Source organism: Pan troglodytes, chromosome 11 (genome assembly GCF_028858775.2).
Source record: "Pan troglodytes isolate AG18354 chromosome 11, NHGRI_mPanTro3-v2.0_pri, whole genome shotgun sequence".
Lineage (NCBI taxonomy): Eukaryota > Metazoa > Chordata > Mammalia > Primates > Hominidae > Pan > Pan troglodytes.
Genome location: NC_072409.2, coordinates 49,132,867 through 49,153,359, shown reverse-complemented (window position 1 = coordinate 49,153,359; position 20,493 = coordinate 49,132,867). Strand labels below are relative to the sequence as shown.

Here is a 20,493-nt window from a genome sequence, read left to right as displayed (position 1 = left end):
GGAATAAAGTGATAATTTTGGGGGGAAGCTGTCAGTAGATTGGAAGCCTGCATAGTACAGCTGAAATGTTTTAGGTTTGCTGGGTAGGCAATAGGGAACTTTTGGTAGTGTCTTAAATGGGGTCATTGTAATCACTCCTAAATTTTGGAAAGATTTTTAAAGAAGAGGGGCTTGAGGGCTTTGACCAGGTTCTAGGCACTGGAAATAGTAAAGAAACTACATGAGAGAACTGTTGAAATAAAAAAGAGCCCCATGATTGTCCGTACAGGTTTTGGTGGGAAAGATGTTACAAAAATATTCGGTTGAATACATGGAAATAATTGTAGGATCATACATGAGAACAGAAGTTGTAAATGGGGCTGTTTTGGGGAATGGATGTTAAATTTGGGATTTATACGTGCTGAATTGGGAAAAAGTGAAATAGTAAGTGGAAATGACCTGAAAGTTGGAGATGGAGGCCTGGACTAGGGAAGGTGCTGGATTGTTTATATTTATGTCAAGTCCTAAGCAGAAAGATAAGAGGTTCTGACCCAGAATGTGTCAGATGGGTGAGATAAGGAGGGTGTAGAGGAGACTGCACTGGGGAAAGAGACAGAGATAGAGCCTTGGAGGGCAGGTGAGAGCCAGGCGAGCAAAGTCCAGGCCAGGGAGCTTTTCAAGTCATGTGATGGTCAAGCCAGACCCAACGGGTGCCTGGAGGGAGAGGCAAGAAGGAGGTCCTGGGAGACCTGGAAGCCGTTGGTGGGAAAGGGGCAAAGGGAAGTGGAGCCAGGAGACCAGCAGGTATTGCAGAAGTACTCAGACAGTTTGATTTTAGTATGGATGGGGTAGCTTAGGACAGTGAATGAGAAACAGGTGTGTTACTGTGGGTTTAGGGTCATCTGGGCCACTCCTGGCATCTGGAATTTCCCAGACATGCCATTTGAAGCCACGCCAGATGCTGTGAGTTACTGCTTTGATGTTTTGTATTTTGTGTTGTTTTCTGCATGTAATTGTGTTTGCACTGGATGGAAATGGAAAATACCAGCTTTCCAGAGGAGGAAGGACCAGTGAGGGGACAGAAACCCAAATTACTTATCCAGAATAGAAAACTGGATTGTGATTGAGCTAGGACCCCAACCAAGGTCTCCTGACTCCTGGATGAAAATTTCCTGGATGACAGCAGCCGTCAAAACCAATGGAACCTGTCCCTGCTTTCCTTTTTAGCTACATTTCATTTGTCTGTTCATTTATCTATTTACTGGACTTGGGACAGTCTTTTTCACATTTTTTTTTCTGTCAACTCATCTTCTTTTATGAAGAACAGATTATCCACCTTCAGTGACACTTGCCCCCCACTAGCTTTTCTCAACTACAAACAAAATACAGCACAGAATTCACAGGAACATGTAGGCAGTGGGATGAAGCTTTGAGCCTTTTTTCTACAAAGAGCTAGTCCTCAGTGCTGTATGTTTGGAGCAGTGCTAGGCCAGTTGTTTTGTTGGACAGACAAAGGTCAGTAAAAAGGGGTTTATTTGATTTTTAATTAGGAATATTTCATGTTAAAGTTACTTACCTGTAAGTAAAAGCTCTTAGAAAATCTAAGTTAACATATCATGAAATAGTAAACAGTGAGATGAGGGAATATATGATTAAGTCCTGGATAGAAGTGAAAGCAGTAAACGTTATTATATTATAGGTAGAGCCTGTAGTCTCCCTTTCTTATTCAGTGTAGTCTGTTACTTGCAGCGCATTAGAAATATGATTTCTAGTAAGCAGTGCTTATGCTCATATCTCCTGACAGCGTAGCAGTTTGAAGGTCTTAAAGGGTGTGTCATGACTAGGTTTGGATTTTTCTGCCTTTCAGTGTACTAGTACATTTTGGAATAGCTCCGGAAATTAACAGAAACATTTGCTGGAAGGAGGAGGTTACTATTTGTATTTTAAATCAGTTGCTTAGCGTTTTGTCATTGTATCAGCTTTCATGGGAAAAAGGTTGAAACCTGTAGCCTTGTATCAAATTGGCTAAAAAAGAAAAATTAGTGTTAAATTATATTTTGGTTTAGTCTAGCAGCTTGGGATAAATTGAGGCAATAGCAACCTTCAAAGCTGGTGTCCATCTGTTAGTAAAGTGTGTAGTTAACATCCACGGTGCCGTGCAGTGTCTGCTTTGCGCTCTGGCCCTGTTAGTCAGCAAAGCGCAGGATGTCATGGTGGGCTTGGAGCAGGGAAGGGCTGGAGAAAACCATTTGCAGGAGCCCTGGTGGAGGCATTGCAGGCTGTTGGGTCTCCCCCCAGCAGAGAGAATGGTCTTTAGGGGCATTTTGGCCAGGGTTGCTGGGAGAGGCTTTCCCAAATACTTGGTAGCAGTTGGGTGAAAAGCTGCTGGAGCATCTTCTGGCTCTGTTGATGTTTCTTACGGACTTCCAGCTCATTAGTGAAAAAATAGAGTCAACATCTTTCTTTGCAGGGTGAGAAAGAAACACTCAGAGATTTTATTTGGCTTTTAATTAGGGATTATTCCAGTGCTAGAGTGAATGGTCTCAGAAATATTAAGTGTTCAGTTTGAATTAGTTTATTACAGAAAAGCTTCTTGGTTTGCAGTATGAAATCTGCAACTAAAGTTTACACTTTTTACTTAGGCAGAAAATATATACTGAAGACATGGCCTTTGGAGCTTCAACTTTTCCACCTCAGTATTTATCTTCTGAGATAACTCTTCATCCATATGCCTATTCTCCTTATACCCTTGACTCCACACAGAATGTTTACTCAGTGCCTGGCTCCCAGTATCTTTATAACCAACCCAGTTGTTACCGAGGTTTTCAAACAGTGAAGCATCGAAATGAGAACACATGCCCTCTCACACAAGAAATGAAAGCTCTGTTTAAGGTGAGTAGTGATGTTGTTTTGTTGTGTCCTTTAGTTGGTTGCTTTAATGTTTAAAATGTAAAGAAATGGTAAATTTGTACATCATATTTAAGTATCATGTTTTTTTTGTATTTAACCTTTTAAAAAATGATTGAATTGTGAATACTTAATATTTTGCTGCCTTAAACCTTTTTTATCGTGGTGGTTTTATTTCATGTTGCTTTTTAATCTTTCCTGCAGAAGAAAACCTATGATGAGAAAAAAACGTATGATCAGCAAAAGTTTGACAGTGAAAGGGCTGATGGAACTATATCATCTGAGATAAAATCAGCTAGAGGTTCACATCATTTGTCCATTTACGCTGAGAATAGTTTGAAATCAGGTAAAAATAACCAACAATGTAGTATAATGCGAGCCTACGCCTTGTGCCCCAGAAACATTCCTGCTGTGTATACAGCTGTTTCTATGGGCTTGTTCATTGTGACTACTCCAAGAAATGAGACCTGGGTCTGACACAGCTTAGGGCATCAGACTTCCTGAGCAATTCTGGAGGTATTTCTTCCCAGGGATGGGATTATTATTTGGTACCTGTTGCATTGTAAGATCTTAAGTGCCTATAATTTGTATTATTTGGTATATACATTTTTCTCTTTTCATTGACTTCACTCATAAACCATCTGGTACAAGGGACGTTTATTAACTGTAGTAACTCTGGTCTTATAATTAAATGAGGGGCTTCATGTAGCTGCAGCCTACCTTATCCATTGCATTTCAGGAGAAAGATGGGGAAGAGGTTATGCGTTTTATGCTACCTGCTTCCCTCTAGTTTATTCCAGCAAACTGAAAGATGGAAAGTTTACTAGCACAGAAAATTCATTAGAGTCCCTTTAAATTTGCAATACTATAAAATGTCTAAAAAGAATAATTAAAATGCCCAGCTGCACAATCAGGTTAAGGTAACTATTTCATCAGCCTTAGAATTATAGTCATGCCTCACTTACTGATGGGGACACATTCTGAGAAATGTGCCCTTAGGTGATTTCGTCATTGTGGGAACATTTAGAGTGTACTTACACAGACCTAGATGGTATAGCCAACCACCTAGCTAGGCTATATGATATAGCCTATTGTTCCTAGGTTATAAACCTTTAGACCATATTATTGTACTGAATATTGTAGGCAGTTGTAACATAGTGGTAAGTATTTGTGTATCAAAATATAGAAAAGGTACAGCGGTGGCTCACGCCTGTAATCCCAGCACTTTGGGAGTCCAAGACGGGCGGATCACGAGGTCAGGAGATCAAGATCATCCTGGCTAACACGGTGAAACCCCATCTCGACTGAAAATACAAAAAATTAGCCTGGCGTGGTGGCGGGCACCTGTAGTTCCAGCTACTCGGGAGGCTGAGGCAGGAGAATGGCATGAACCCGGGAGGCGGAGCTTGCAGTGAGCCGAGATCAAGCGTCCCTGCACTCCAGCCTGGGAGACAGAGCGAGACTCCGTCTCCAAAAAAAAAAAAAAAGATACAAAATGTTTTACCCGTATAGGGCACTTACCATGAATGGAGCTGGCAGAACTGGAAGTTGCTCTGGGTGATTCAATGACTGAGTGGTGGGTGAATGTGAAGGCCTAGGGTGTTACTGTACACTGTTGTAGACGTTCTAAACTTTGTACACTTAGGCTACATGAAATTTATAAAAGTATTTTTTTCAATAATTAACCTTAGCTTACTGTAACTTTTTTACTTTATACATTTTTAATTTTTCTAACTTTCTGACTCTTGTAATAACACTTACCTTTTGTAATAAAACACAAACATGCAGAAAAACCAAAAACACTTGGCTTGGACAAAAATATTTTCTTTCTTTACATCCTTACTCTATAAGCTTTTTCCTATTAATTTTTTTTTTTAACTTTGTACACTTTTTAATTAAAAACAAAGACACAACCACACACATTAGCCTAGGCCTGTACAGGGTCAGAATCATCTGTATCACTGTCTTCCACCTCCACATATTGTCCCACTGGAAGGTCTTCAGGGACAGTAACATGCGTGGAGCTGTCATCTCCTGTGATAACAATGCCTTATTCTGGAATCCCTCCTGAGGGACCTGCCTGAAGCTGCTTTATACTTAAGTTTTTCTTCTGTCGTTTTGTGTTTTTTTTTTTTTTTTGAGACAGAGTCTCACTGTGTTACACAGGCTGGAGTGCAGTGGCACTATCTTGGCTCACTGCAACCTCTGCCTCCCAAGTTCAAGCAATTCTTGTGCCTCAGCCTCCCAAGTAGCTAGGGGGCATGTGCCCCCACACCTAGCTAATTTTTGTATTTTCAATAGAGTTGGGGTTTTACCATGTTGGCCAGGCTGGTCTGGAACTCGTGGCTGCATCTGCCTGCCTCAGCCTCCCGAAGTGCTGGGATTAAGGCGTGAGCCACCTTGCCCTGGCCAAATTTTTCTTTTGTAAGTAGAGGGAGTATATACTCCAAAGATAAAAAGTATAATACATAAACAAGTGACATAGTTGTTTATTGTCATTACTGAGTATTATGTACAGTACATCATCGCATGTACTATACTTTTATATGCCTGTTAGCTCAGTAGGTTTGTTTACACTGGCATCACCACAAACGTGAGTAATCGCACCATGACATTACCAGTAGACAATAGGAATTTTTCAGCTTCATTACAATCTTATGGGGCTGTTGTATACGTAATCCATTGTTGATCAGACCATCATATGTGGCGCGTGACTATACATACTCCTAAAATGTACAGTGCATTTTGGTTTTTCTGCATGATGGCCCCAACCAGAGTGATTGATACTTATGGTCATTTAAACTTTATACTTTTACAAAGGAAGGTGAACAACACCGGTAAGAGTTACGGTGTTTTGACAACAACCTGTTGCATCAATAGCAATAGTCTTTGTACTCTGCAATTTTTGCTTGCGTACTGGTCATCAAACAGTAACTAAATTTTTACTCTTACTTTTAATTTTGTAATTACAGATGGTTACCATAAGCGAACAGACAGGAAATCCAGAATCATTGCAAAAAATATATCTACCTCCAAACCTGAGTTTGAATTTACCACACTGGACTTTCCTGAACTGCAAGGTGCAGAGAACAGTATGTCAGAGATACAGAAGCAACCCAAGTGGGGACCTGTCCACTCTGTCTCTACCGACATTTCTCTTCTAAGAGAAGTAGTAAAACCAGCTGCAGTGTTATCAAAGGTGAGGTGAGGGTTTTTCTCTCTCTTTTTCTTTTTCCTTTGTACACTTTAAATTGTCTCATTTCAAACATTACACATTAAATCTTGCTGTGGGCTTTGATGTCCATGGAGATGGGGAGGATGTATTGGGGGAAGCCTTTCATTGAGCACTTAGATGACCTTCTTTGTTTGAACAGTTTATAATGAGGCTGTAACATCTAGTGCATCTATTGTTTTATTTGTGTGTTTTGTTTTGTTTTGTTTTTGAAACGGAGTCTCGCTCTGTCACCAGGCTGCAGTGCAGTGGCACGATCTCAGCTCACTGCAACCTCCGCCTCCTGGGTTCAAGCAATTCTCCTGCCTCAGCCTCTCGAGTAGCTGGGACTACAGGTGCACGCTGCCACGCCGGCTAATTTTTTTTTGTATTTTAGTAGAGACGGGATTTCACCATGTTGCCCAGGCTGGTCTTGAACTCCTGAGCTAAGGCAATCCGCCTGCCTGGGCCTCCCAAAGTGCTAGGATTACAGGCGTGAGCCACCCACGCCACTGTGCCCGGCTGTAGCTATTGTTTTAAAAGAATCACCTAGTATACCTTTTTTTTTGTGGGGAGGGAGTCTCACTGTGTTGCCCAGGCTGAAGTGCAGTGGCGCGATCTTAGCTTCTTGGCTCACTACAATCCCCGCCTTCCGGGTTCAAGCAGTTCTCCTGCCTCAGCCTCCGGACTAGCTGGGACTACAGGTACATGCCACCATATCTGGCTAATTTTTTTGTATTTTTAGTAGAGATGGGGTTTTACCATATTGGTCTGGCTGGTCTCCAACTCCTGACCTCAGGTGATCCACCTGCCTCGGCCTCCCAAAGTGCTGGGATAACAGGCTTGAGCCACCATGCCCAATCTAGTATACTCCTTTTTATATGGTAGCTGAAAGGTATTGTGGTGCCTCAGAAGGAAAAGGTTGTAACAGAGTCTAGCCGCTTTGACAGCCCATTTTCAACACGCTACTTCTAACATGCTGATAGCACTTTTTCCAATATAGAAAAAAAAGACTTTTATAAAAATTGAAATACATTAAGTCCTCACATAATGTTGTCAATAGGTTCTTGGAAACTGCAACTTTAAATGAAAGGCTGTATAGTAGGTCCTCCAGTAACATTTTCTTCACCATCATTTCATTATGATGTTGATGAAAAAAGGAATTGGTTTTGTTTTATGTTGTTTTGTTTAAAGTCACAGTTTCCAAGAACCTGTCCATGGTACTGAGGACTTAACTGTAGTAATATTTAAAACTGCATAGTGTAACTTTTGAATTTTCCAGGCTTTTATTACATCTTTGTCTTGTTAATGATGCAGCAAATTCAGGAAAACTTATTACAGCAGGTAATTCACTTTGTTCAACATTTGATCTAAGAGTTTTAGTCCACCAAGTTGAGGCATTTCTCTCAAATGGATTGATTTGAGACTTCCAGGAAGAAATAGTGTCTGGTTAGTAGTTCCTAAAATGGCTTCTGATGAATTTCCACTGAAGGAGCAGTGGAGTACATGCCAATACGAAGGCAAGTAGAAAGAAGAAAGATAAAGAAAACAGGCCTCACCCATTCGCTTTACCTCTTGAATTGAGAAAGGATTTGTTTCCTGCCCTTGGACTTCTGTTAGGTGCCTGGACACTAAGGCCTGAAGGCTCAGTGACAGTTGCTGGTAATGTGCAGAAGATAGGCCATTGTGTAGCAGTTTGCATGCAGGACCCTCATACAGTTGTACCCTCACACTGTTGTAGCATGGTGCTTTCCTGTCAAAGAGCTGGGAGAAGTCAGGCCAACTGATGGCTATCTAAAAATCATAGTTCCATCTGGCCTGCTCCAGGGGCTCCAGGCTGGGTTTGTGCGGTGGCTGAATAGCCACGGCGCTGCCGGGCTTCATCACGTACCGCTCTCATGAGTGCCCTACAGAAGTAGTCCAGGATGCTGTGTAAGCCTCAGGGTCAGCTCGTGGAGTGAGCAGGAGTGTGACTGGGGCTTTATATCAAGGTCACTTGTTACATGTGACTGTTAATGTGTTTGAACATATAAGTAAGATAGAAGATATACATACTGATTGCTCTATTAATAGAGTCACATACACTCTTGAATTATGTGTGGGCTTTTTAAAAAGTTATTTTCCTTCTAAAAGAAACTTTTTCCTGATGATATTAGTAATGTCTGTAAATGACAAAAAATATATATATTTGTCTGAAATTGTACAACCAAAAGAAAAGCATGCTTAACACATAATCTTTTAAAAATGGTCTATTGTGGGAATTTCCTTCACCTTGAGATTATAAATACGTACAGTCTTATGTTTGAATTGTTTAAAACTTTGTTCGTATTTTTTCCATGTCATTAAGTATTTTTTGAAAGCAACTTGCATTGGATCTCTCATACTGATAGGTATAATTTATTTAACCATTCTTGAACAGGTAAGCTATTTCTAATTTTTTATTGGCCTTGGTGAGCATAAAAGTTATGTTTACTAAAAGAACAGGCTGTGTTTTAATATTATTTTTTATTCCTGGACTCATGAATTGACAAATGGATAAATTTGTGAAGCATATGAATTTTAAAAATTATTTAAAATCCATTATCTACTTAATGGATTCAACTTTGAATCTTTTAATTTACTTTTACCTCTGGTGTTAGTCACTTGGAGGAGCCTTTTAATATACTCGACCCCCCCATACACATAGCGTCATTATATGTCTTATGTTTAATATGTGAGACAGCCTTCTGTCTTCATAAAACAGGGCATACATTGCAGGCTTACATTTGTTGTCTTTGTAGACATTTTGATGGACTGTTGAACTTTGGTGTGTGCCTAGTGAATGATGGCTTTTGCATTTACATGGGATCATTGCAGCTTTAAGAATTGTGTGGTGCATCTGTGCCAACTTGGAAAGTTTGTCAGTAGTATGTTAAAGTTTTTTTAAAAGTTGCCACAATACTATGTGTGGTGTGATTCCATTATGGGAATCCGTATAAAAATATGATACACAAATGTTGATATCATAGGCAAAGAAGTAGAAGGATACTAATGAAGCCATAGATGTGGGTGGTGTTTTCCTCTAGGGAGTGAGATTTGGTTGAAGGAAGTAATTTAACTTTTCACTTTATGTACTTACATATTTGGAAATTTTAATTAGCATATATTTTGCAGATTTTAAGAATGGCAAGGGAAGCTATATTTTAAAATTAAGTGATTACTTTGAAATGGAAAGTAACTGCTTAGGCTTTTTTAAAAAAATAGATTTTATGTTCGAGAGCAGTTTTAGGTTCACAGCAAAGTTGAGAGGAAAGTACAGATTTCCCATATGCCCCTTGCCTGCACACACACACACACACAGCCTCCTTCATTATCAACATCTTGTGCTAGAGTAATGCATTTGTTACAATTGATGACCTGCATTGACATGTCATCATCACCCAAAGCGCATCGTTTGCATTAGGGTTCACTGTTGGTGTTGTGTCTTCTAAGAGTTTGGGGAAATGCATAATGATGTGTGTCTACCATAGTAGTATGGTACAGAGTGGTTTCACTGCCCTAAAAATCTTCTGTGCTTCACCTGTTTATCCCTCCCTCCCCTCAGCCCCTGCTAACTACTATCTTTTTATTGTCTCCACAGTTCTGTCTTTTCTAGAATGTCATATAGTTGGAATCATATAGTATGTAGCCCACATCTTGGCTGCTTCCAAGTTGTGGCAGTTATGAGTAAAGCTGCTATAAACATCTGTGTGCAGGTTTTTGTGTGGACATAAGTTTTCACCTCCTTTGGATAATTACCAAGGAGTGCAGTGGCTAAATCATATGGTAAGAGTATGGTTAGTTTTGTAAGGAATTGCTAAACTATTAAATATCTCCCAAAGTGGCTGTAATATTTTTCATTCTTACCAGCAATGAATAAGGATTTCTGTTGTCAAAGTGTTCTGGATTTTGATATGTAGTGTTATATCCTTGTTTTAATTTGCATTTCTCTGATGACATCTAATGTGTTTGCTTTTTAGGGTGAAATAGTGGTGAAAAATAACCCAAATGAATCTGTAACTGCTAATGCCGCTACCAATTCTCCTTCATGTACAAGAGGTAAAAGTGGCTGCAAAAATATTAATTTTTAAAATGTCATAGATTTTTTAAGTTCATTTTTAACTCCAGTGCAGTTGAAATGATTTTTGTTGTAAAGACTTAAGACAGCTAATGAATTGTGGGTAACCTAACATCAGTGTTAGTTTAGAAAGTTAAGTAGATGAGATCCCACATCCACACACAAAGAGTATAAAATAAGAGACAAGAATTCTAAATGAAGTACACATCCAATTCAGTGAGAAATTTTATGAACTCAGCAGTAACTACTTCCTTTAGTATTGCCTATTCTCAAAAGTTTTTGAGACCTTTAAAGATTGAGAACCCCAAAGAGCTCTTTTTTATTTGGGTGATACCTGTCAACACTTGCCCTATTCAAAGTTCAAACAAATTTGCTTAAAAATAACAATAAATTAAGCGTGTTGCATTTTAAGATAGCATATTTTTAGGAAAACCATTTTTCCAAATTAAAAAGCTGTAGTGCAGAGAGCAGCCTTGCTTTCCACTTGCGCAGCTCTGCCATCTGGCTCTGTAGATCTGCCGTGGCATTCACCTGCCTCACGGTCCTGCCTCATACAGCTTTTGGAAGACTCCCAGGTGTTCTCGTGAGAGAGGGAGAGTAGGGAAGGCAACTGATGCGTTTGTACTCCAGAACGGTTTTAACTCCATAGACACCTGCAAGGGTCATGGGAGCCTCCTGCCACACTGTAAGGACTGCTCATCTGTCCTGTCCTGGCCAAGAAGTAATATTTTCAGAGAGAGTTCCATGTGCCCTGCTTTGAAATTTTTACAGTAGCTTGTCCTAACAGAGACATTTTTACAAAATGATTCCAAATTTATTCATAGGGTGTTTTTTTTTATGTTCTCATGTTCGATATGTATGTGGTTGAGTAATGGTCTGTACTTCACAGGCTGCTCTGAGGATGTGTAGTTCTCTAGTGAGGGGAACAGTCTGTTTTACCCTTGGGGGTAGCCACAGGCTGCTGACAGGTGTTCACCTGCCTGTGTCCTGATAGATGTCTTTTTGTTTTGTCTGTATATAGAGTTTCATGGGCACCTAAAGGAGTAGTGTTGCTGTACTTATGCCTCTGTTCTAAAAGAAATAAATTACCAGTTATTGTGATAGCTGAAGTCTAGTGATCTTTGACTTCTGATGTTAAAGGTACACTTCAAGGTTAGTAGGGCCAAAATTTGATCTTTAGTTCGTTAATTCTGTGTGCTTGCCACGTGGACGTTTATTGTGGATTGTTTTTTAACTAAAACTACTGTTTGTCTACCCACCTCCAACCCCCAGGTTAAAAAACCAGTTTCCAGGAAAATTAACCTTACAAGTTAAAAGGGAAAAAAATGCAGCATGCATGCCCCAAGAAGAAAAACAAGTTTAGTGACTACTGTAGTTTCCAAGAGGATGTTTTAAATGATAGCCTACATTTAATGATGCTCTGAGCAGTTACCTCATGTAATGCATGTTTGAGTAACTAAGGAATTTCTATTTTACTGTTGAGATTGTTCAACAATTTTGGTTATCTTTGAGCAGAGTTATCTTGGACACCAATGGGTTATGTTGTTCGACAGACATTATCTACAGAACTGTCAGCAGCCCCTAAAAATGTTACTTCTATGATAAACTTAAAGACCATTGCTTCATCAGCAGATCCTAAAAATGTTAGTATACCATCTTCTGAAGCTTTATCTTCGGATCCTTCCTACAACAAAGAAAAACACATTATTCATCCTACCCAAAAGGTACGTGTCACTAGAGACAGAAAGTAGGATGGTGGTTGCCAGGGGCTCAGTAGAGTGGGGAATGAGAAGTTATTTTTTAATGGGTAGAGAGTTTCAGTTTTGCTAGGGGAAATGAGTTTCTGAAGATGGATGGTGATGATGGTTGCACAACAGTGAGTGTACTTAATGCCACTGAAATATTCATTTAAAAATAGTTAAGACGGGCCGGGTGCGGTGGCTTACGCCTGTAATCCCAGCACTTTGGGAAGCCAAGGCGGGCAGATCATGAGGTCAGGAGATGGAGACCATCCTGGCTAACACGGTGAAACCCCATCTCTACTAAGAAATACAAACAAATTAGCTGGGCATGGTGGCGGGTGCCTGTAGTCCCAGCTACTCGGGAGGCTGAGACAGGAGAATGGCATGAACCTGGGAGGCGGAGCTTGTAGTGAGCCAAGATCGCACCAGTGCACTCCAGCCTGGGCAACACAGTGAGACGTCGTCTGAAAAAAAAAAAAAAGTTAAGATGGTATGTTTTATGTTATATATATATGGTACTGTCATAAAAAAAGATTAGGGAAAAAGAGATGTGCATCACGTTTTGATTACGTTGATTTTCTGTGCCACTGAGTAGTCTTTGTTTTTTAGATGGAGTCTCACTGTTGCCCAGCCTGGAGTGCAGTGGCATGATCTTGGCTCACTGCAAGCTCCGCCTCTCAGGCTCAAGCGATTCTCCTGCCTCTGCCTCCCGAATAGCTGGGATTACAGGTGCCTGCCACCATGCCTGGCTAATTTTTGTATTTTTAGTAGAGATGGGGCTTCACCATATTGGCTAGGCTAATCTCACTCCTGACCTCAGGTGATCCATCCACCTCGGCCTCCCAAAGTGCTGGGATTACTGGCGTGAGCCACCGTGCCTGGCCAGGATAGTCTTTTTTTAATCCCTCCAAATCCTAACTGTAATTGGGTTTCATTCTATACTGTAGTCACTAGTCTGAGTTTATTGTACTTGCACTTTGAATAAAAAATAGGTTTTGAGTCATGAAATACAAGTGATAGCTTTTCTTTATGAGTGAGAATGTACATTTTAGACCTATCGACTTAAAATATCTGTGAGCCATTTTGAAGTCTTTAAAGAAGAAATATTGGCATAAGTTTATGCTCTGGTGTATAAAGTTTCTGCTTCTTTTTCCCCCAGTCTTTGTTGAATTTAAATGGCTTTTACCAGTACAAGAGTACTAGTAGCAAAATAATTGAATTCTACATTTTGTGATCATGTGGTACGTGTTACTGATTTTTGGTTAATGGAATTTATTTACTTGTTATAAGATAGCATTCAGAATAGATTTTTTTCCCTTAAGTAATTTTAAGTGCTTTTTGTTTTTTTTTTTTTCACTGCAGCTTTGATCTCCCTGGCTCAAGCAGTCCTTCCACCTCAGCCTTTCAAGCAACTGGGACTACAGGCATGCACCACCACGTCCAACTAGTATTTGTATTTTTTATAGAGACAGGGTTTTGCCATGTTTCCCAGGCTGGTCTTGAACTCCTGGGCTCAAGCAGTCCTCCTGCCTCAGCCTCCCAAAGTGCTGAGATTACAGGCGTGAGCCACCACACCCAACTTTTAAGTTACATTTTTATTGATTCCTAGAACTGTTTCTTCAAGAGCCTTTTTTTTTTTATTGGCCTAAATATGGTTGTTGATTTTCATTGTGTATGGATATGTTATGTTAGCTTGAAATGTGGCCTTGTTTAGCGTAATGGTTTCCTGTCTTTTTGAGTATGAGGATACTTTCTGATTTCCAAAAATGTAATTAGCCCATTCCACATAAATGGTAGCTATGTATTTATAGTGGTGACAATTACTGTGAAGGTAGATGTGTGCTTGTTCCTCATTGCTCTGTGCATGTATTTGAGAGAGAGCAGTATGTGTAAGGGAGAGACCCTTCCTTTTGTGCACACACTGAACTTGACTCTCGGTGAAGCCTCCTGCCTGTCTCTGGGGCTCCTCTGGGTGGCCAGGCGCAGGCTGGACAACAGCCCACTGTCTAATTCTTTTTTTTTTTTTTGAGATGGAGTCTTGCTCTGTCGCCCAGGTTGGAGTGCAATGGCGTGATCTCGGCTCACTGCAACCTCCGCCTCCTGGGTTCAAGCAATTCTCCTGCCTTAGTCTCCCAAGTAGCTGGGATTACAGGTGCCCGCCACCATGCCTGGCTAATTTTTGTATTGTTTTAGTAGAGACGGGGTTTCACCATGTTGGTCAGGGTGGTCTCGAACTCCTGACCTCAGGTGATCCACCTGCCTCGGCCTCCCAAAGTGCTGGGATTACAGGCCTGTGCCACTGCACCTGGCCCCCCACTGTCTAATTCTTTGTTGCAGCTGCCAAGTTACTCTCAGAGCCGGTTTTCCTAATATGCAGTTAGCATTCTAAGAGTTAACAGATTTTGTTTTATTTTCCCAAGATCTTTTTAAAAAGTTTTCTTAATTATAGGCCTAAGAAAAGCTTATTTTAGAAAAATTCTAAAAGATGAGAAGAAAATCAGCATCTCCTGTTATCTTCTAACCCAAATAGCTTTGCATTTTACATAGCTGGAGTGATAGTGATCAGAATGGTTTTTTTAGAAACTTTCTGTATTGTGAAATTTTATTACAGAAATGATAAGTGTAACACTTCAATGATCTACTTATGGAAAAGGTCATCTCTCCCATACTTTTGATGCCTACCTTCAGAGAAACCTTCATTAGCAATCTGGCATATGTCCTGCCTCAGACTCATGAAAATATGAACAAAGAGAGAGGGGTTTCTCTGTTTTTTTGTTTTGTTTTGTTTTTTGTTTTCTTAAAATGCGATCATTTTATACACATTACCCTTAAACCTGTCTTTTTCACTTAGAAAAACATCATGGACAGCTCCTGTGGGTCAGTAGATAAGCATATTCTTTTTAATAGCTGCTGAGACTTTTACTTCTGAAGTGTAAATTCGCACTGGGTATAAAGCAGGGCCTAAAACAAAAAGTTCCCTGCCCTTTTACAGCCTCCCCATTCTGATGGAGGGAGGCCGACAACACGCAGACAGATGTAGGACATGTCAGAGAGTGATCAGTGCTCTGAAGAGAAAACCATGGGCAGTCCAAGGGTAGAAAGCAACGGGTAGATGGAGATGAGGAGCAGCCCCAGCCTAGCCAAATTCTAGTGAAGGGGCTTCAGTGCAAAGGCCCTGTGGCCAAATCACATCTGACCTGGATGAGGAGAGGCCCAGGGGGTTAGGGGCCTGTAGGAATGATGAGGTCACATTTAGCAGTCCTGGGATGGTCCCAGGTGTTTGTCTGAAGGTTCCATGGGTGATTCTGCTCTGCAGACAGGTGTGATGTGCAGATGAGGAACGACTGGGTCGTGCTGATGGAAATCGCCTGCCTGGAATTATATGGAGAGCTTAGGCTGGGATCAGGAAGGTCACGAACACCATGATCTCCTCAAGCTGAAAACTAGGTTCTGTCCAAATCCACCAGTTTTCAAAAGGAATTGGGCATTACAACTATTTGAACAAACTTTTTTTTCCTTCAGAACTATTCTAGTGAATGCTGGCTTTTTAAAAAACAGGGGATGAGGAACCTAACTCTGAATAAAATTGTCATGTGATTATAGGACTTGATATCTTAATTTTGTTGATACATAGTGTTAAACATTTTATTGACCGCCCTAAAAACTGAGGATTTTTTGCTTTGATTTTTTTATTCTAGTCTAAAGCATCACAAGGTAGTGACCTTGAACAAAATGAAGCCTCAAGAAAGAATAAGAAAAAGAAAGAAAAATCTACATCAAAATATGAAGTCCTGACAGTTCAAGAGCCTCCAAGGATTGAAGTACATTTATATTTATTATTCACATGGTGTGATATAATAAGTGGGTCTTTCTTAAAAGAAACTTGGGTTCATATTGGTTTCCTAAGTGAAAATCTCAAGGGCTTTTTAATGATCATTTTCGTAGTGCTAAAGAAAACAGTAGCCACTCTTCTCACCTCTTCATTTTGGCTTCCCAGTTGTCTCAGAGCAGCCACTCAGTGAACATCCGAATGAATGAATGGTCTGGAGACAAAACTACTTGTATCAGAGTTGAATAGTTTGTGTGCCATATTACTAATATTTCCCCTCAGTTATCTTCTTTACCTGTTTTTTTTTTTTTTTTTCTTGCTTTAGGATGCTGGCTTTTGCAGGGCCTCCTTTTCTATCCAGAAGTCTTATTATAAAGTGCTTCATTATAGAGAGAAATGTAGAATACTATAGAACCATTGAGGGCCCAAGTCAGGAAGATTTCAGGAACTTCCAAAAGCATGCTTTAATTGTTCCATGATACTCCAAGTATGTCATGTACTCTAAGGAGCCAGCCTGGGTTCTAACTTAATTTCTCGTGTGCCTGGTTGTTTTCTTTACATTGCTGTACCAGAGCAAGTGGCCTGGCTGCTTGTGCAGGCCGAAGGCTCTCTCAGAGGTGCTGCCCAGGTGCCCAGCTTAGGGTCAAGCCCAGGCATTCCCACAGACTTGGGGTGGGGGTTCCCAAGGCTCTTAGAACATCATTTGAGAATAGCTGGGTTACATGTTTGAAAACCTACCGTGGCAGAGCATTATGGTTTAGACAAGTGAATAATTTATATTTCTGCCCCATGTTTCCCATCTTTTTCCAAGGAACCTAAAATATTGACAAAATGACATAGGCATTTTTAAGTGATTAAAAAATGGTTTTTTAGCAGGCCTGTTGCCTTTGGCTCCATTTATTAGCCTGGGTTCACCAGAGATAACGTGTAAATCTACTGAATCTGGATGGTTTCTCTAATGAAAAACATAATCCTTTGAAGAACAGGTACTTGAATACTCTCATGCCAAGGTGGTCCAAGGTCAGTTCTTTAGATCCCTCGGTGTACCAAGATTGTTGGTGGCACTATTTTTCTGGGTACAGGGGTATTAGAACTGTGGCCTTTAAATTTGCTCTAAGTTAAATAAAGCAGAAGCTCTTATGTGAGAGTTTCGCGGCTTTTTTTTTAAATCACTTTTAAGGGACCTTACTGAAGAATGAAAATATAAGCAAGGAAAAGGTTGCACTTGGCATGTTTGCATTAACAAAGAGCTAAAGGGGTGTGTGGTTTACTTAGGATGCCGAAGAATTTCCCAACCTGGCAGTTGCATCTGAAAGAAGAGACAGAATAGAGACACCGAAATTTCAATCTAAGCAGCAGCCACAGGTAATTTTTAGATTGAAACCACAAATTGCTTTAGGCTTAACTCTTCTGGCTCAACTAAATGCTTGAGAAAAACTGCTTTCCAGACATTTCTGTATGGTGACAGGTGGTTTTGTTTTGATTCATTCCTTCATGAGAGAACTGCACCCAGCATGTTGAAACAGAATTGCTCTTAAATAATAAGATTTTATTATTTGATAATAAGACTTATTTTATAAGATTATTATTTTATAATAAGATTTGGTAACTGCAGTTGCTAAGTTGGAAAGGAGGGGGATCATACTGCCTTATGAAACTTTAAGGGGAAAAAGTTGACTCAGTTTATTTGGGAAACAGAAGAATTTTTTTGCAAGTCAGTAATGTCTGACAGAAGAAAAATAAGAGAGGCACTACAGTTTTACTCTGTGCAGTCAAAATAGAAGCTAAAGTGGAGGTGATTCCCCTTCTCTACTCCACCACCTACCCCGTAGATTCAGGAGGGAGCTTGTGAGTCATAATTTAGATGGGGAACTTGTGTACTTGTAGACATTTATTTGCTAGGAGATTCATTGTCGTTTTGCCTTTTAAAGGGGGCTGTTGTTTTCGCATTCATGAAAAATAAAATTCTAAACCTTTGTGTGAGTTAACTTTCAATTCAATGTTATAATTTACTCATCTTCCTTCCATGTAGCAGGCCTCCTTGCCTGTCCTTTGTTGCACTTGGTACTTTCCCCTGATGGGAGCCCTCAGCCAGTAGGGTTTTTGGTGTCCTGGAAGAGAACACTTGGCAGGAGAATGGAGCGGAGGCACTAAAGCAAATGGGATACCATGCCTCAGGACATATCACTGGGCTTCCTTGTACAACTTTTTATATAGTCTCAAAACCCAAATCACAACAATTTCAAAAATAACACTTGTTTTGAGCATATCAGACTTTGAGCCTGCATTTAATATTATTTGCTGAGTATGATTTGGGCTTATGTAGACTTTTGGTTGTATCACTATAATTTCATGGCATTTGTTGGTTTACAGAAGCATTTGGAGAGAGAATGGGGCTAATGAGGCGATAGTACTAACCAAGTAGCCTCACACACAGACTTTGTAGCCAAAGACTTTATACAAGTGCTAGTGTCTTGCCTGTAGATGTGTATTGTTGACTACTCACAATGGAGATATAGACAAAAGTGTAGGTGATTTAATATAAACCCAATGTTCTGAAAGAAGGAAGACATAAACAACCATGGTAATACTGGCAGATAATGTGGGCTTGATTTTTTTTCCTTTCATTACTTGAATTTTTAAAAATTCTTTTTTATAGTCTCAATCTTTTTCATTTTATCTTTACATCAGTTTTTTGTAAAAAGAAAAGCACAGTTTGTATAGTTTTATAAGTAAACTTACGAATTTTGAACTTTCAGGATAATTTTAAAAATAATGTAAAGAAGAGCCAGCTTCCAGTGCAGTTGGATTTGGGGGGCATGCTGACAGCCCTGGAGAAGAAGCAGCACTCTCAGCATGCAAAGCAGTCCTCCAAACCAGTGGTAGTCTCAGGTAAGAGAGTCTTTCCGTCTCAGGCAAGTGGTTGGAAGTCTTTTTCAGCTAGATTATTATGTTACCATTTTCTCTTGTTATCAAAAGTTATTTATAGATAAAACAGTGTGATGCTAGAATAAGCATAGATAAGGACCTGTGGAATAGAATTAAGAGTCCAGAAATAAATTCATGGATCTGTTACCAATTGATTTTTCATAAGTATGCAAAGTCCATGAAAAGAACAAAGAACAGTCTCTTTAAAATGGTACTAGAACATCTGGATTTCCACATGCTAAAGAATAGTCATACCTCCTACCTCACACCATAGATCGAAATGAACTCAAAATGAATCAATGAGCTAAATATAAGAGCTAAAACTATAAAACTCTTAAAAGAAAACGGGTAAATCTTCATGATCTTTTATTAGACATTGGATTTTTAGATACGGCACCAAAAAGATGGGCAACAAAAGAACAATAAACTTTGGACTTCATTAAAATTAAAAATTTTTGCATACCGAAGGACATTATCAAGAAAGCGGAAAGACATCTTACAGAATGGGAGAAAATATTTGCAAATCATGTATCTGATAGGGGATTAATATTCAAATATTTAGGAACTCCAGCTGAATAGCAAACAATCCAATTTAAAAATGGGCAAAGGACTGGAAAAGACATTTCTCCAAAAGTACACAAGTGGTCAATAAGTGCTTGAAAAGATACTCAATATCATTAGTCATCAGGGAAATAAATATTAATCAAAAGTACAGTGAAATACTACTTCCCACCTAGTGGGATGATTATAATCCAAAAACAGAAAATAACAGGTGTCAGTGAAGATGTGGAAAAATTGGAACCCCGTACGCTGCCGGTGGGAATGTAAAATGGTGCAGCCATTGTGGAAGACAACCTGGTGGCTACTTGAACAATGCTCAATGCAGTTACTACATGACTCAGCGATTTCACTCCTCAGCATTTACCCAAAAGAAGACAGACTTAGACACTTTTACACTGGGGTTTGTTATGGCATTATTCACAATAACCAAACGGTAGAAACAGCGCAAATGTTCATTACCACATAATGGTGTAAACAAATGTGGTATACCTACACAATGTAATATGCAACCTTAAAAAAGGAATGAATTCTTATACATGATACAACATGAAAGAAACCTGAAAACATTATACCATATAAAATTAGCTAGACACAGAAACACAACTACTGTGTGATTCCACCTAAAAGAAATATCTGGAATAGGCAAATTGATAAAAGCATAGATTAGAGGATACCTGGGGCTGAGGGGAAAAGGAATAGTGAGTTATTATTAATGGGGACAGAGTATTCATTGGAGCATTAAAAAGTCTTGAAAATGGATAGTAGTAATGGTTACACAACATTGTGAATATAATTTATGCAGCTGAATTGTGCACTTAAAAACAGTTAAAATGGTACATTTTATGTCATATTACCACAATTAAAACATTTTTAAGTTATTAAAATAGGATGATTTTTAAAAATTGATCTTATTAAAAGATGAGCTTTCCACTTGATATGATGACATTGTGTAGCTGAAAATCTCCTTATCTGTAGAAGTGTCCTGAGTTTCTGAAGATCTTTACTGTCTGGGTGAGGAAGCTGCATTCCATGGAAATGGTTTACTGCCTGTGCATGGGGCACCACTGGGAACAGTGTTGAGTAGTGCTGATGTGGCTGCCTCTTTCCTCTGACACATCTTCTCTTAAGAGCCAAGACAGTTAAAACGCACAATATGTCATAAAAAGCAACATGAAAATTTTCTACCATAGGCTTTTAGATATGTTTCTTCCTTTTGAAGTAGTTTATTATTTCAAAAAAC

At 39.5% G+C, this 20,493-nt stretch overlaps 1 protein-coding gene across 45 annotated transcripts in view; it reads left to right on the top strand.

Annotated features, from left to right (window-relative positions):
• The window catches only part of SECISBP2 (SECIS binding protein 2), a 48,838-nt gene that overhangs the window by 4,540 nt on the left and 23,805 nt on the right, over positions 1–20,493 (top strand). For 13 of the 45 annotated variants that reach the window (XR_008537108.2, XR_008537109.2, XR_008537110.2 and 10 more), the window contains 8 exons: positions 2,622–2,871; positions 3,091–3,232; positions 5,859–6,085; positions 10,096–10,174; positions 11,709–11,917; positions 15,634–15,756; positions 17,040–17,129; positions 18,524–18,656. Coding sequence is in view for 19 of the 45 variants with exons in the window: in XM_520120.8 (XP_520120.3) it covers positions 2,622–2,871; positions 3,091–3,232; positions 5,859–6,085; positions 10,096–10,174; positions 11,709–11,917; positions 15,634–15,756; positions 17,040–17,129; positions 18,524–18,656 (1,253 nt within the window). In the remaining 26 variants the exon portion in view is untranslated. Of the gene's footprint in view, positions 1–2,621; positions 2,872–3,090; positions 3,233–5,858; positions 6,086–10,095; positions 10,175–11,254; positions 11,346–11,708; positions 11,918–15,633; positions 15,757–17,039; positions 17,130–18,523; positions 18,657–20,493 lie in introns of those variants that run through there. The other 32 variants (XR_008537112.2, XR_008537111.2, XR_008537113.2 and 29 more) reach the window with 10 other exon arrangements.